This window comes from Martes martes (genome assembly GCF_963455335.1).
Source record: "Martes martes genome assembly, chromosome: 2".
Taxonomy (NCBI): domain Eukaryota; kingdom Metazoa; phylum Chordata; class Mammalia; order Carnivora; family Mustelidae; genus Martes; species Martes martes.
This window is the reverse complement of record NC_137889.1, coordinates 58,272,924-58,288,401: the sequence shown is the minus strand read 5'-3', so window position 1 is coordinate 58,288,401 and position 15,478 is coordinate 58,272,924. Positions and strand designations below refer to the sequence as shown.

General features: G+C 38.1%; 1 protein-coding gene across 1 annotated transcript in view; it reads right to left on the bottom strand.

The window, feature by feature from the left end:
* Nucleotides 1-15,478, bottom strand: part of INTS9 (integrator complex subunit 9) — a 102,255-nt gene that overhangs the window by 56,964 nt on the left and 29,813 nt on the right. Inside the window, exons 2-3 of the mRNA XM_080795429.1 lie at nucleotides 11,523-11,650; nucleotides 3,130-3,190 (exon numbers count right to left, since the gene is read on the bottom strand). Coding sequence (XP_080651555.1) covers nucleotides 3,130-3,190; nucleotides 11,523-11,650 — 189 coding nt within the window. The remainder of the gene's footprint in view (nucleotides 1-3,129; nucleotides 3,191-11,522; nucleotides 11,651-15,478) is intronic.

The following is a 15,478-nucleotide window of genomic DNA, read 5'->3' as shown; positions in this document are numbered from 1 at the left end:
GTGCCTTAAAACGCTGGTTGGTGGCTAACTCAGAATTTGAATGTACATTCTCTAAATGTACATGCCTCTTTAAGGCATGTGTGGACATATGCTGCTTTCTAACTCATGATGCAGTGCTTTCCAGCACTGCATCATGAGTTTCCAGCACAGTTATGCAGCTCATACTAGCAATACCAGAATAATCTGGGAACTCGGATGGAAATAAACATTCCTGGGTCCCCATCTAAGACCCAAGGGAACAGAAATCTGGGTATGAGGCCAAGCATTTCTAGTGATGTTGTTATGCAATCACCTTAGGAGTCTTGGCCCCAGACAAATGACTTACAGCCTTTTCCTCCTCCTACCAAGGTTTGAGGGGCAAGGGCAAACAAGGAGGTAGATTAAGAGTAGAGGGTAGGGATTAAACAACCATGATCGCCATCACCTCTGTGCATATAATCTTTGTCCTTGCGGAGCGTATAATTTATTTGGGATTGTAAACCAAATGCATTCATTCAAAAGAAAAAAGTATACTTATATAGAAAGAGATATACTACAATTCCCACTCTGCTTGGGACCTACGATATTTAATATGCCTTAGTTTGGATTCCCTCCCTAACAGATCTCAAGAAAAGGGTGAGTACGAGCTAACAGGGAATTGCTGAGAAAAGAGCTGGAAGACAGGCAAGTGATAAGGGGAAAGGAAGAGGGGTGACAATGGTATGTTACTGAGCTACATGCCACTGCACATAGCTGGGACTTATTCCCATTGAGAACTCGAAGAAATGGTATAAAACATACATCTTGGAGTCACCATTCTCAGGGGCAAGTGATAGGGGATATTTACATGGCAGCTCCTACATTTCATGCAGCTTCACGGGGAAAATCTCTCTGGCAGACTCATACAGGTACTGGCATCTGAAATTATGACAGAGCAATGCAGAGAAGAGGCATGAGAGGGCCGCCAACAGGGGCTGCTACAGTGCTTCCCGAAGGCCACTAGAAGTGTTGTCTTCCCTCACTCATACTTTACACTGAAATCTGTGGAGGATGTTTTTTGATCATTAAGGTTAAAGTTTTCTAAGACATTATAAGGAAACCAGAAAGTCAGTGTTTGGTTGACAGTTTGCTCTTTTCAGAAAAAGAAAAATACTGTTAGAGTTTTGTTCCATCATGTTTTCATTAATCAATGAACACGTATGTCTATATATTCTATATATGTGTCTTTATATTTTAGAGTCTGCATGGTTCCACTCTCAATCTTTATCTGAAATTAGGGTATTAACTATGTGTGATTTTCCTTTTGAATTTTACAAGTCTTATATCAGAACCCTGACAGAAGACTTCCTCCCCTTGCCTTCTGCTATAATAAACAGATTCCTCTTCTTACAGGACTACCATTTAAACAGTGAAAGACTGAGCCAAAAATGGACTGAAAACAGTTCTTAATTACAATGTACCTGCTAGCAAAAAACAAAAGAGCAATTATGTTTAATGGGAAAAGACTCCCAACTCCCTCAGGATGAGGCTAAATATGATTAAAGACAAATCATGGAAATTTCAAAGTCCTGCCTGGTCTTAAATTGCCTATGTAATCTTCTTCCCCATAATGCTACACATCAGGGCATGTCCACCTCACGTGACAAGCCTCCTCTGAGGCTCTCATCCTTCCTGGCCTGGAGAAGCATATTTGCCATTCCACGCACTTACGGTGTCTCTGTATTTTATTCACCACTCCCTTCTAATGAAATGCTCCCACATACACATGCAAGTCATTTTCGCTCACAATGCACCGGTAATGGGATGCTTCTGAGTCTTTCTCAGGGAACAATGATTTACAGCCAGCAGGAGAGTTAGGCTGAAATCAGGTGCACAGGTTCCTGAATGTCACATAATTTTACAGTTAGCTAGGAGGGAAATCTGGCTTCAAATTATGCATTTGCCCTACATTGGAGGTTGGAGTGCAGTTACAGAAATTAATTCTGTAAGAAGAGCAACTCTTTATTTAATAATACCTGTTATTAGAAGGAAATGCCTTACATGGATGATTCTTTTTAAGGATCTTTAAATTTCTTCAGTCTTTCAATTGTGAAATTTGAGACAGAAAGAATGATTTAGAGGACTAAGAACAGCATGGATGAGCTTTACCTTTAACGTTCTTAACCTTCTTTTACCTCTGATCTTTTTAGTAGAAAATGCAACTAGATGATTGTTTTAACATTTTTTTATACCTCTGGTCTCTCTTTATAAATTAACTGCCTAAAAACTGATCTGAAGAAGGAATCACTGTGAAGACAATCTAATGTCAAAAATTTAACAGCCTCAAAGAAAAAAGTAATTTAAGTCATTTACTGTAGGCCTAGTCAGTGACTCGTCACAATAAAATCCGAAATCCTAGATTCCTAGAACTATGCTCTTTTTTCATGACCTATATAAGGCTGTCCATTCTGGGCTACTGGGAAAGGCTGGAATGAGAAGATGACTGCTCATAGTTTAGAAGGCCCTCTACCTAAATTTACCCAAGAACATGTTTCCCTTCCTACTTCCTCAAGAACACATTGCCTGGAAAGTTAAACACCAGCTTTGCAGTCTGTTCTCCAATGGCAGCCAGAGTGATCTGATCAGATGATGACACTGCCCTCCTTCCACGGCCTCTCTTCACCCAAAGAGTGAGAACCAAACTTTTCTCAAAGCCCTACTTTACCTAACTGCTGACGGAAGCAGTTTAAAACTCACATTCTTGAGGATTTTAAAGTTGTTTTTTAAAAAAAGTTTTACTCCTTCCCGTCATGGAGTCAGTAACAGCCTGAAAATAGAACGAACTGGATGGAAGTCTCTATAGGCATTACCTTTGAAACTCTCATTGCAATTCTAAAAATAATAGTTTTCTTTCTGTGGTGATAAAATGTATTTGCAGCAGAAGTTCTTAGATTTTTACACACGAGCAAATTGGACCTGAATCTGAACACTGAGATTCCCTAAAAGGCTCTTAAAAATAATCATCAAGTACTGAAGACCCTACATGGATCTTGGGAATTTTCAGAGAATACAAAGGAAAAAAAATGAGCCCATCCACTACATTACTATTGGGTGGCTCTGGTATGACAAGATGGCTTCCACTGGGTGTAGATATGCCTCAGTTATTATTACCTTGTCCAAGAAAGCATTTCCATCCTTTAGGGACCAGCCAGGAAGATTAGACAGCCTGGGACTGCAAAACAAAAGATTAAATTATCCTAAATAGATTATAGTCCTCAGTGATTTCATGGTGACTGTATCATCTCCATAAAGTTAAAAAGAGTCTGAAATTGCTGGCAGCAATGTCCACCCAAAATACTAATCGAAAAGATGAAAAATAACCATGTTGTAACAAGCTTAAGAATTATGCAGCGACGGAACATTAAAATGACAAGTAGTTTAGCACTAAATTGGGAAAATTAAAAGACTCCTATGCAGAATAATAAAGAGAAAAAAGAAAGATGAGACACTAGAACATTTTATCGTTTCCCAGTGACTTCCCCTGGCTTGTGCTTGACAACAAGCCTGAGGGGAGGGCTGAACGGGATCATCACATTGTGGATGAGAAAATAGACGCAGCCGGGGTCAGGTGCTCTGACAAGAACACTTAGCTGCTTATCAGCCTGAATTCAAGGCAAATAAAAATACCTGAATTTCAGTCAAGTCCACATTCTGGATTCACTGCTTATAAAGATATTAGTCACTTCTCACTTGTGGCTTGGGTTTCTAATTCTGAAAAATAAACCTAGTTCTCCTAAGTATTACAAAATGACAGCATACGTTGGTAGAATAATTTCTAGAAGATGAGGCTAATTTAACGTATATGTTACATTAAAAAAGTCCAGATTCAGAAATCATTCACTTCTGGCAATCTCAGGATTTGAGTGTATGCTATTAGTTGACTAGAATTATGCTGAAGGCTGAAAATGCAAATAGCTTAGGGGAAAAAATGCTGATAAAAAGAAAAACTTAATGACCAAGGTGTTATGTGAAGAAAGGCACATCGGAAGTACAAGCTGGATGGCAAGAGGATGTTAGCACTTCATCCCAAAATTAGTTTGTAAAGTAAAAAGTAAGGGAAAAGTAATGGCGTGGGACTAAAAGACTCCATATCAGAAATTAAGTTAGTATACAGTCCCTCATCCTCTTGCCAAAATAGTTTTTTATCAAGTTCTGACTTTGTAGTTAGATGAAAGGGTATGAAAGTCAAATAGAAATATAAATATTGGGGTGCCTGGGTGGCTCAGTCGGTTAAGTGCCTGCCTTGGGCTCAGGCCGAGCCCCGTGTTGGGCTCCCTTCTTAGTGGGGAGTCTGTTTCTCCTCTCCCTCTGCCTGCTGCTCTGCCTGTTTGTGCTCGCTCGCTTGCTCTCTCAAATAAATAAATGAAATCTTAAAAAAAAAAACATAAATATTGTGACTATTTTCTAATCTTCAAGGAAGGTTAAAAACTTGCATAAAATACATATTCATCTAATTTTAGAAAAAAAATAGGAATTTGGGGGATAACTTTTAAGTTTGACATAACTCCAAACTTATAGAAAAGTTGTACGAATATAAGGATAATGAAGTCCCACAGATCCCTTGCCTCTATTCTCTATTTACATTTTGCTTTTTATTTATCAAAAAGTGAGAATTTTGGATTTCATACTTGGGAATGAAAACTACCAGTAGCAGAATAAATTTGGTTTGTATAAGTTATACCTGATAAACTTGTTTTTTAAACTCTGGGAGCTTTCTGCTCTAGCCTCTCAGAAAAATATTCTATCATTAACTGTTTAATTCCCATCTCATTTCATACTTATATGTATGTCTTCACTTCCAGACTTGTTGAAAAATATATTTACTGTCAGATCAAATAAAAAAACCAAGCACTCAAATGAAAGTTTAATGACAAAACAACGTGAATACTGTTCTCATTTCATGCACACTAATTCTCTAAAGGAAGACTGTAAATATCCACTTCCCTTTATAAAGAGAACTGGATCACAGGACATGTATTCTGTCTGTTCCCTATCATACACCCACAAATCAGCCTTCAAATTACAGATGACTGATTCAGTTAGCTGTCTACCAACCAATGATTAGAATGCTACACTGCTTATCAGACAATAAGTTTTTAAAAAGCAAAATTGTCAGATGCTGTAGGTTTGTTTTGTTTTTAAAGATTTTATTTATTTTTTTTTTAAAGATTTTATTTATTTATTTGACAGAGAGAGAGATCACAAGTACGCAGAGAGGCAGGCAGAGAGAGAGGGGGATGCAGGCTCCCCACCGAGCAGAGAGCCTGATGTGGGGCTCGATCCCAGGACCCTGAGATCATGACCTGAGCTGAAGGCAGAGGCTTAACCCACTGAGCCACCCAGGTGCCCTAAAGATTTTATTTTTAAGTAATCTCTACAGCCAACGTAGAGCTGTTAACTTACAACCCTGAGGTGAGAGTCACATGCTCCTCCAACTGAACCAGCCAGGAGCCCCTTAGATACTGTAGTTTTAGTTCTTGTTAAGCGCTTTTTAAAATAACACCAAAGCCTTCTACAAAACACCTGTAGTTATTCTGGATTTGAGAGACTGCCAGTCGATGGGACTGATTGCTCAAAGAAGAGCAATGACCATGTTATAACAATAGTGCCACAGATGAAGTGCCACAGAAACATGTCACCAATGGCAAAGGGATGCTGACAACAGAGATAAAAATATTTGATGACTGAGTTCTACTCAGTTAATGACTACATCATAGAGTCTGTATACTTTAAGCTACCAAAGGGGAAGGGATTTATTACATTGCACTTAGTATTACAGAATGTGACTGTGTACTTTTTTTTTTAAGAGAGCGAGTGTGCAAGTGTGCATGTGCACATGGGGGCTGGAGGGGGCAAAAGGAGAGGGAGAGAATCTTAAGCAGCCTCCACACCCAGTGTGGAGCTGATATGGGGATTGATCTCACCACTCTGAGATCATGATGTGAGCCGAAACCAAGAGTTGGATGCTTAGCAGATGGCACCACCCAGGGGCCTTCAACTGTGTGAATTTTTTAAAATTAGGAGACAGAAGTCTCCACAGAAATCTACTTAAATAAAAAATGGGAGGTGAAGATATTAGAAAAATTATGATTATAGATGATACATCCTTCCATCTCCTAGTGGACTCCGAGAAATAGGCTGAGGGTTTTAGAGGTAAAGGGAATGAGGGGATGGGTGAGCCCGCTGATAGGTATTAAGGAGGGCACGTGCTGCATGGAGCACTGGGTGTTATATGCAAACAATGAATCTTGGAACAGTGCATCAAAATCTAGTGATGTACTGTATGGTGACTAACATAACACAATAAATAAAATAAAATAAAATATGGTAGGTGAATATATTAGAAAAATTATGATTATGGATAAGACATCTTTCCATCTCTTACTAACAATAATTTCTTAGGGAAAAGTGCCATTAAAAATGTTACAGTCAAAAACACATATATACAAGATCTGCTATTTATTTTATACTATTAAAGTACAGTTGACATACAGCATTAGATTTAGGTATACAGCATAGTGATTCAACAATTCTATACATTACTAAATGCTCACTACGATAACTGTAGTCACCATACGTTATTACAATATTAATGACTATATTCCTTATGCAGTACTATTCATCTCCGTGACTTATATCTATACTACTAAATCCCCTTTCCCACTTATTTTTTTTAAAAATAGATAAAATATTCCCATAAGTAAATAAATAACCTAAGGCATTTAAAAGTAATCTATAGCCTAAAAAAATAATAGAAGGTAGAACAAACATGATATGCAACTCATTTCCTCTTTTAACTTTTCATTTTTCCAGCTTCTTACTTTGAAATGCATTAAAAGAATGTAAGAGGCATGACTACATTTATTCATTCAAAAAATACTTGTAAAAGCTTACTCTGAACAAAGTATACAAAGTGCAAGGATATGACAGTACGTAAAATAATCCTTGAGTTTCAGGAGTGTGCACTTTAGTACAGGGAGATGGTAAAAAGCAATCACAACAGAATAAAATAAAAGCTATGATGGGGTAAGCAGAAGTGTTATGGGTTCATACAGAAAGGGCACCTTTGACAGCGTGGGGTGCTGTGGGAGAGCTGGGAATAGGAATTAGGAGGTGAAGGTAGAGGAGGTTTTCCATAAAGAGGGAACAGGGAGGCAATAGCCTCAACATGTGGTAATAATAGTACTGCAGGAGAATGAGGTGTTCACTTTCACTTATTCAGTAATGAATCTTTCTTTATGTGTCAGGCATGTAGGTACTGGTGATGTGACCATGAACACAACATACCTGTCCTTCTGAGTAATCACACAAAAAGAGCACCAGATGTTAAAAATGATGATGCAGTCTAGTCCAAAGTTCCCTAAAGAGGGACTGGTCAAGGCCATCAAAAGACTTCTCTGGGTCTATGATGATTGAGATTTGGACAGTTCTAAATTAAAGGGGAAACTAAGTCAAAGGGCAGGGTTTGGAGTGAAGAGAGAAAGACAACTACAAGGCCCATATTTTCCTCCAAGTCATTCTGACCAACCTTTGTCCTGGACATCTTACATAAAAGTTTATTCAAATGAAGTTTCAAGAAGAGGCCCATTTAGGATGCCTGGGTGGCTCAGTCCTTAAGTATCTGGCTTCCACTCAGGTCATGATCTCAGAGCCTGCTTCTTCCTCTCCCACTCCCCCTGCTTGTGTTCCTTCTCTCGCTGTCTCTCAGTCAAATAAAAAAGTAAAATCTTTGATAAAAAAAAAGAAGAGGCCCATTTACCCTCTCTCACCACATCCAATCAGACGCTATGTCTAGATCCTTCCTATATAGAAACTGGAGGCATAAAGGCTCTTGCTAAGTAGTCTACGGGAAGGGGGTTTGCAGGAGGGGGAAAAGAGCCTTTATGGCTGAAGGAAAAATTTGCGGGACTGCTCCCGAGCAGGAGACAGGATTTCTCTGAAACTGAAAGGAAATAAAACGTGAGATACTACAGGGGTAAGCATAAACCATAATATGCCAAGATGAACTTGGTATTTATCCCGAGAGCAATGAAAACCACTGAAAGGTTTTAAAGAGGTGAGAGACAAGATTAGATGTATATTTCTAAAAGATGATTCTGAAGAAAATGGACATAATGTACACTCTGATAATATATACGAGTATTTGTGCGGTATTCCTATCAAAATAACCCCAACCTAAACATGAGGAGACATCAGACAAACCCAAACTGAAAGACATTATATAAATTAATTAACCCATACTCCTAAAAATGACAAGATCATAAAGAGACTGCGAAACTCTTCCAGATTAATGGAGACTAAAGACGGGACAACTAAATGCAATCTGTGACCTGGACTGGATCCTGGACCAGTACTGCTATTCTTTTTTGCTATAAAAGGCATTATAGTGAAATAAGAATTGGACTAACTTGGGAAATATGAAAAAGTTATACAGTTTAGATACTAGCACAGTGTCAGTGCGAGTTATTTTGATTCACTGATTTTGATTAGTGTACTGTGGTAATGTAAAATAATTTCCTTTTTCTTAGCAAATAGGCCCTCAAGTATTTAAGCAGTAAAGGTAAATCCTTCAAATGAGTCAGAAAAATTGTATGCATGCATACATATCAAGAGAAAGTGATAAAGTACATGTGATAAAATATTAACCAGGGTAACTGGGAGTTGTTTGTACTATTCTTGCAACTTCTCTGTACATCTGAAATGATTTCAAATAAAAAGGTTACACAAAAATGGCTCTGGATTCAGACAAGGGCAGGTTCAGAACTGAAGAAACTGACTAGGAGGCCTTGACAGTAATGCCTATAAAGATGGTCATGCCTACAGCAGGACTAAAGAGAAATGACTGGATTCCAGGGTCTTTAAGAAGGTAAAAATAACAAGGCTTCATATAAGATTGGATACGGGCAATGAGAAAGAGTGGCATATCTAAGTTATCTCCCAGTTTTCTCGCTTTCATATCAGCATGCCAGTCACTAAGATAGGGTACACTGTGGAGGAAACCTAGGTCTGGGAGGGTTTTCTCTCCTCTTCTGAATGAAGTCTTCTCATGGGCTCAGTTTGGGGCATGCTGAGTTTTGAAGAACCTTCAAAGCCACATCCAAGGAGAGAAAGAAACTCAGCAGGCATTTTGGATACATGAATCTGGAACTCAGAAGAGCATTATTAACTAAAGATACACATTTGTAGGTTATTATTTAGATGATTATCAAAGCCCTGAGCACTTAGGAAATTCCCTTGATGGAGAATCTGATGGCCAAGCACTGGATATTGAAGAATTCTGATATATGACTATTGTTAGAGAAAGGTCAATCTCCAAAGCAGATAGAAAAGAAGAGTCAGAAAAGAGGAAAAGCAGAAATGCATGATGATGGAGGACAGTTCTGCCAAAGGGCCAAGTGGGATGAGAACTGTGTCACTGCATCTAGTGACATAGAAGTCATTTGTGACTCTAGAGAGCAGTGTTCTGATATGTGATATGGGCAAACCACAGACTGGAGAGGAGTCAGTAATGCTGAAGGGGAAAGTGTAGTCCAGAGAAGGTTAAAAAAATTTTTTTAAATACTAAGTTAGAAATAACCGAGCATAATTAAATGGGAAGAAGTGAATCAAGATGAAAAGGTTCAAGATAAAGAAAAGATTACAATTAAGAGCTAAACTGCTATTAAGAAGGGTTGGAATCTGGAGAAGATAAAAGGATTCATTCATATGACATATCTTAACTGAGTAGCTACTACATGCCAAGAACTATTTTAGGCACTGGGTATTCAGTGAAGGGAACAGAAAAAATCCCTGCCCTTAAAAAACTTCTAGAGGAGAAACTAAATAATATATAAAGTAAATACATATATACAATGTAATGGTAAGTACCAGGAAGAAAAATAAAGCAGGACACGGGGTTAGGGAGAGACTGGGGGTACTGTTTTAGCCAAGAGCATCTCTAAAGTTTCTGGCCTGAGCAACAGAAAATACTTTTTGTAAGGAACTATATATATGGGCTGCCAATCATCCCACTAGCGTAACTTCCCTCTGACAGAAGAACAATGATAAGGGGAAGAGAGTGGAAGTGGATTCCAATGCTGAGTTAGTGAGAATAAAGAATTAGGTAAAGACAAGAATGAACAGGAAAGGGAAAATATGCAGCTAGAACTGTCTGCCCAGTTCAGGACTGGAGCAGCAAGATAACTCATGACCTTGCAGAGTGTGCAGGCCCCCTTTTGGAAACTCTCGTAATACCTTATTTAAAATTTTTTTTTAGAAATTATCACAAGCATGTAGTTGTTCTCTTAAAACAAGTGTAATGAAGTCTTTGGCTGTGGAATACTTCCTTCCCAACAGAATAAAAGCTCCATGAGGAAAGGAAAGTTGTCTTATTCACGTCTGTATCCTCTGGTCCAGCACAGTGCAGATTCTTAATAGACACAAAATAAATTAAAACTGTAATCTCTGGAGGGAACCAGACAATAATATCAGACTTTTTCAGTAAGAAATAACCTATCAGTCATTTTTTACAGAAATATGATACCTACAGTTTCTGAAGCAACTGTAATTATATATATAGACAGATAATATCTGTGGATAATAAATGTATTTCTAAGTGTTGTGTGTGATAACTGAATTTTATCAGCTTTGCATAAAATGTAATCTGAAATTATCTCTGAATTCTTTCTGTCCCCTTCACCTTATTGTGTCCCTTATCTCAGAAAAAAAATCAAAGGCTGAGTTTTAATTATACTTTCTCTACAAGATTATCATTATGAATAATCATTACACACAGTGATGTCTTCAGAAATGAATGAGATATATTAGATGGTTTGCCCAGGTTGCTATGCTTTTAAGCTCTTAAATCTGCTTTAGATAGCTTTTCTGTCTCTCCTATGTGAAAATACTTTTTGTTACTGGGAATATATTTGCTTCTGTAAGTTACCCACCTCTCTTACAAATTGCTGTTTTCAATTAGCAGCAAGCTGAGAAAACAATTTTTTAGACAAAGTCATAGTAAGAGTAAACAGTGGTGACTATAGGTTTTGGGTAATCTGTTTTAAGACAAGGACTTTGGCTTCATATATGATTCCATGATATCTATAACTATTATGAAAATAACACATAGATACTTATCAAAAAGAAATGTCAGGCTCTATGATGTCAAGTCCCTGCAAAGGCAGTTAAATGATTCTAAAATTCAATTCTTGGGCTCATCAGTTGACCATTTATCAGCTCTTACATGAATTAGCAAGAAAGATGAAATATACATGACCTCACTTGCACAGAGCAGTTGCAGGAACATTTTACAGATGCTCAGAAGAAGTTATAATAAAGAAGTCAATCAATAAATCAATACAACACTTTCCATCAACCCAGCCAAAGAAATAATTCTGATGAAGAACATTTTTAAGTGAACAAAGTAAACTAAGGACAACACACAAGGTACTGGTAATCTTTATGCTAAGCAGCACCATTTTTCAACAAACTAAAGCTCATTTTGTCCCAGATGAAGCAGCACATACCTCTGAACAAGCGGCAAAGGAAGGAAATTGAGAGTGGAAGTCATGTCCAGTCCACAGTCCAACATAATGGTAGTTGATTTGAATTTGAGCACATTGCACGGTAAGGTCGGGTGCCCCGACAGGCAATACTGAAAAAAATTAAATCATTTTTAACAATAATCAATTATAGAAAAAGTCTAAAGAGTCCAGTGAATTAAGTAAAACTGATCACTTCTCTTATAAGAACAGTGTGTAAATTCAGCTAACTTTCTTTGCAGCTTCTGGCTACTACTTCCCTCAGCAGTTCAAAAGGCTCATGTCATAATTTTTCATAGGACACCGAGTTCTATCTCAGGCAAGCACACTTTTGGAGGGACCAAAATTATTCTAAGTAGAAAGTTTACAGGGTTTAATTATCTGCCCCTGCTCCCAATCCCTCACAGGACACTTCCAAATCCCCACTGTCCCAATGTACCTAAGTACTGCCTTAAGCTATAGAGGTCCATTAGGTTCCAAGCTGGATCCTCAAACAGTGCTATAGGTTAGCTTTTCTCCTGTGAAGAGGTCAAGTGATTTTCCTCAAAGAGGAAGTGACTGGAAAGGGTTAATAAGCCAAGTATCAGTAAGGAGTTATGGCCCATCTTTGTCAGAAGAAATGACTCAAAAGGACAAGTGACTTCCCTGATGTGCAGATACTTAAACAGGAATGAGGGACACCTACTCCCAACCAATCAAGAGTCTCTTGCCTGGGGCAGCAGGCCTCAGAAGTCAAAGGGGCACAAGCCACAGTGGCATATTCAAAGGAGAGTGATGAGGCAAGACAATACACTGACCTCGAACATTTCTCATGTCCTCCTCGATGTAGTGGGAATGACAGATATGCCACACTGAAAATTATTTATATGGGATGTACCCTGTCACCTTTCATAATTCTATTGCTGCTCTGAAGAAAAGAAATGAAAGAGGGAAAAGACCTTTTCCCCTACTCTTAAAGTCATCCTGTAGAAGCCTCCCTTGCAAGCAAAGTCCAGAAAACGGAGGGATCAATGCTCTCAATCCCTCAACAAGTACATTCTCCCTTTCTGATTTAAGTCCAACAAGTACATTCTCTCTTTCTGATTTAAGTCCAACACAAGTCAGGGTAATGTGACATCAATGCCTGGCCCCACATGGCCACAGTAGCTCAGGCTGTCTTTCTAGGTTTTTGCTGCTCTGTTCGTTCTGTCACTGGGTAAATTTCCTCCTTTTTTCCAGAGGATATTACAGGGACTGATAATTTTTTAAAATTGCATGTTCTAAAAATGATAAGGACAAGAGCCAAGAAATTGTGGTTATTCTGTAAGCTTTTTCTTTATCCCAAGTTTATGTATGATGACTATATTTTCCAAACCAAAATTCACAGCTCATAGTCTGAAAAGGTACAGGATAACTTGTGAAGAAAACATCACAAGCTATTTAAAATTGTAACTGTCCTAAAAAAAAGTCCAGGAAGCATGATTTGGGTAGCTAGACTTTACCTAAGTTCATTCTTTGACAGGTATCAGAAATACAGAAAAAAAAACCAAACTGTCCTACTAATTAAGACAGAGCTATCCCTACCCCCATCCTCCATCTGTTTCCTTATTGCTAGCTTGGTCTTTATCCCTATATAAGAGTAACCTACTGAAGGTAAACTATCTGAAAACAAATACAAACATCATATTAAACTTGCCCCAAACATAACAAATGTTCTAATAAGAGATTTCCTCTATTTATCTTTTTAAAAAATCAGATATTCAGAAAAAATTAAGAAGAAATAAAATGAAATGTATAATGGTTACTTCTAGGTGGAAAGATTATAATTTTCTTCTTCCAGCTTTCTGTGTTTTCCAAATGTTTGACAATGACCATTTACCTACACTTGTACAGTTGGAAGAAAAAAAGACTAAAACAAAACTTTAAAATTTTTTGGGTCACGCTGAATGACAAAGCTTTTTGTCCTTCATCCTTAACTCTAAATTATAGATAACAAGTTGTGCCAGAAGATGGACATGTAAAAGCTGCTGCTCAAAAGGAGTTAGCTGAAGACTTTGTATTTGCTCTTGTCATGTAAGGATAAAGAAAGGTGAGGAACACTTTGTAAGGGCTGTGACTGAATGGAAGGAACATTTTCAGAGCCTCTACTAAAGGGGTGCCAGACCTTGATCTCACTAGCTCCATTTTTATGGATGAGGAAATCGAGCTTTACAAAGTTTGAGCCACTTGTCTAAGAGCCAAAGACATACAGCAAGGTCTCCTCACTCCAAAGATTCCACTCATGTCTTGCAAATTGCACTGCTCACTTCAGGGGTCAAATGAGTCAGCTGAGACTGACTGACTGGCCGAGGTTCACGCAACCAGCAAATGAGGCACCTGCAAGGTGCTTGAAGTTCGCCTGTGTCAAGTGATGCTCTTTTTAAACACGCAGCTTATAATCTAGTGAGGGTTAGGAGATGAATACACAAAAACATTAAGTAATCATGTGACTTAAATCTTAAAACTAGGAATAAATCTGTATTACAAAAAGCCTGAAAAATAGCAGAAAGAAAAATAATCACCCACAACCATTGTTCTATGCCATCTTCTTTTTCAAAGATTTTATTTATTTATTTGAGTGATAGTGTGTGTGAGAGAGAACGTGAGCGGGGTAAGGGGCAGAAGGAAAAGCAGTCTCCCCACTGAACAGGGAGCCAGATACAGGGCTTGATTCCTGGACCCCAAGACCGTGAACTGAGTCAACAGCAGAAGCTTACCTGACCAAGCCAGGCGCCCCTCCGTCTTTTTTCTTATTTGTAAAAGCTGTAATTTTAGTGAACATACAGCTGTATGCTGCTTTGAAAGCTCAAGATGACTGTGTTTTCTTTGTCTATGTTGCATCACACTTCATTTTTATTGGCTGCCTAAGTAAATATACCATGGTGTGTTTAATCATTCCTTTACTGATGAACATTTAGGGTTGCTTCCAGTTGCTCTATTACAAACATGGCTGTGGTGATCACTTTAGTGCTTACGGTTTTTTCCATATTAGACTATTTCTTTAGAGGATTCCCAGAAGTGGCATTAACTAGGTCAAAAAATATGAGCATTTTATGGCTCCTGAAATATGCTGCCAAAATGCTTTCCAAAAAAGGCTGTACCTATTTACAATGTCATCAGTTATATATCAGAAGATCTGTTTCACTGCTTATTCCCATCAGCATTATGGTCAAAACCATCTAGAATCTATACTAAAATGAAGCTGTAATATTAGTAGTAGCTATCCTGAAGCAATTAAATGGCCCTACACAGGAAAGTCAACTACTTGATACATGGCTTTCATTTTGAGAGGGAGTTTGGAGAAATGATTCAAAAAGCAGGGGGTTTGAAGTAAGACTGCCTGGGCTCAAATCCTGAGTGAGCTCATTATTAATGCGTGATGTGGGGAAAATCACTTCACTCTGCAAAGACTGAGTTCCCCCATCTCTAAGATGCAGTAATAGAAGCTACCCTCCTCAAGCTGGGAGGACTGAAAGCGTGGAAACTGCCTGACCTGTAGTATGTGTTTATTGCTGGTTGTTATAGAACAATTAAAGGGCTGAAAAGGCCACCTATATTTGGGAGGGTCACCTAAATTTACAGCATTTTAGAGAAGAAATTCTATTCTATAGTAGCATTCACTAATGTCTCAGACACTTGTGTATCCCACAGACTAGGTAAAGTGAGTGAATAATTTTATAAATACTGTCTATTGCTAGTTTTCCCTCTAGGAAGATACAGTCACTACCGAGTACAGAAATGAGTAATCTAGCTAATATAAGGTTTTATAATCTTTTTCTAGCTTAATAAGCACAGAGCAATGCTTTCCTGTTAGTTTTATTCCTAACTAGCAACAAAGCTGCAGGTTTTTCTGTGTAAAGATTTACTACCAATATTTACTTGTCTCCCTGTTGATCTCCTTTTAATATTGAATAAATGGAATG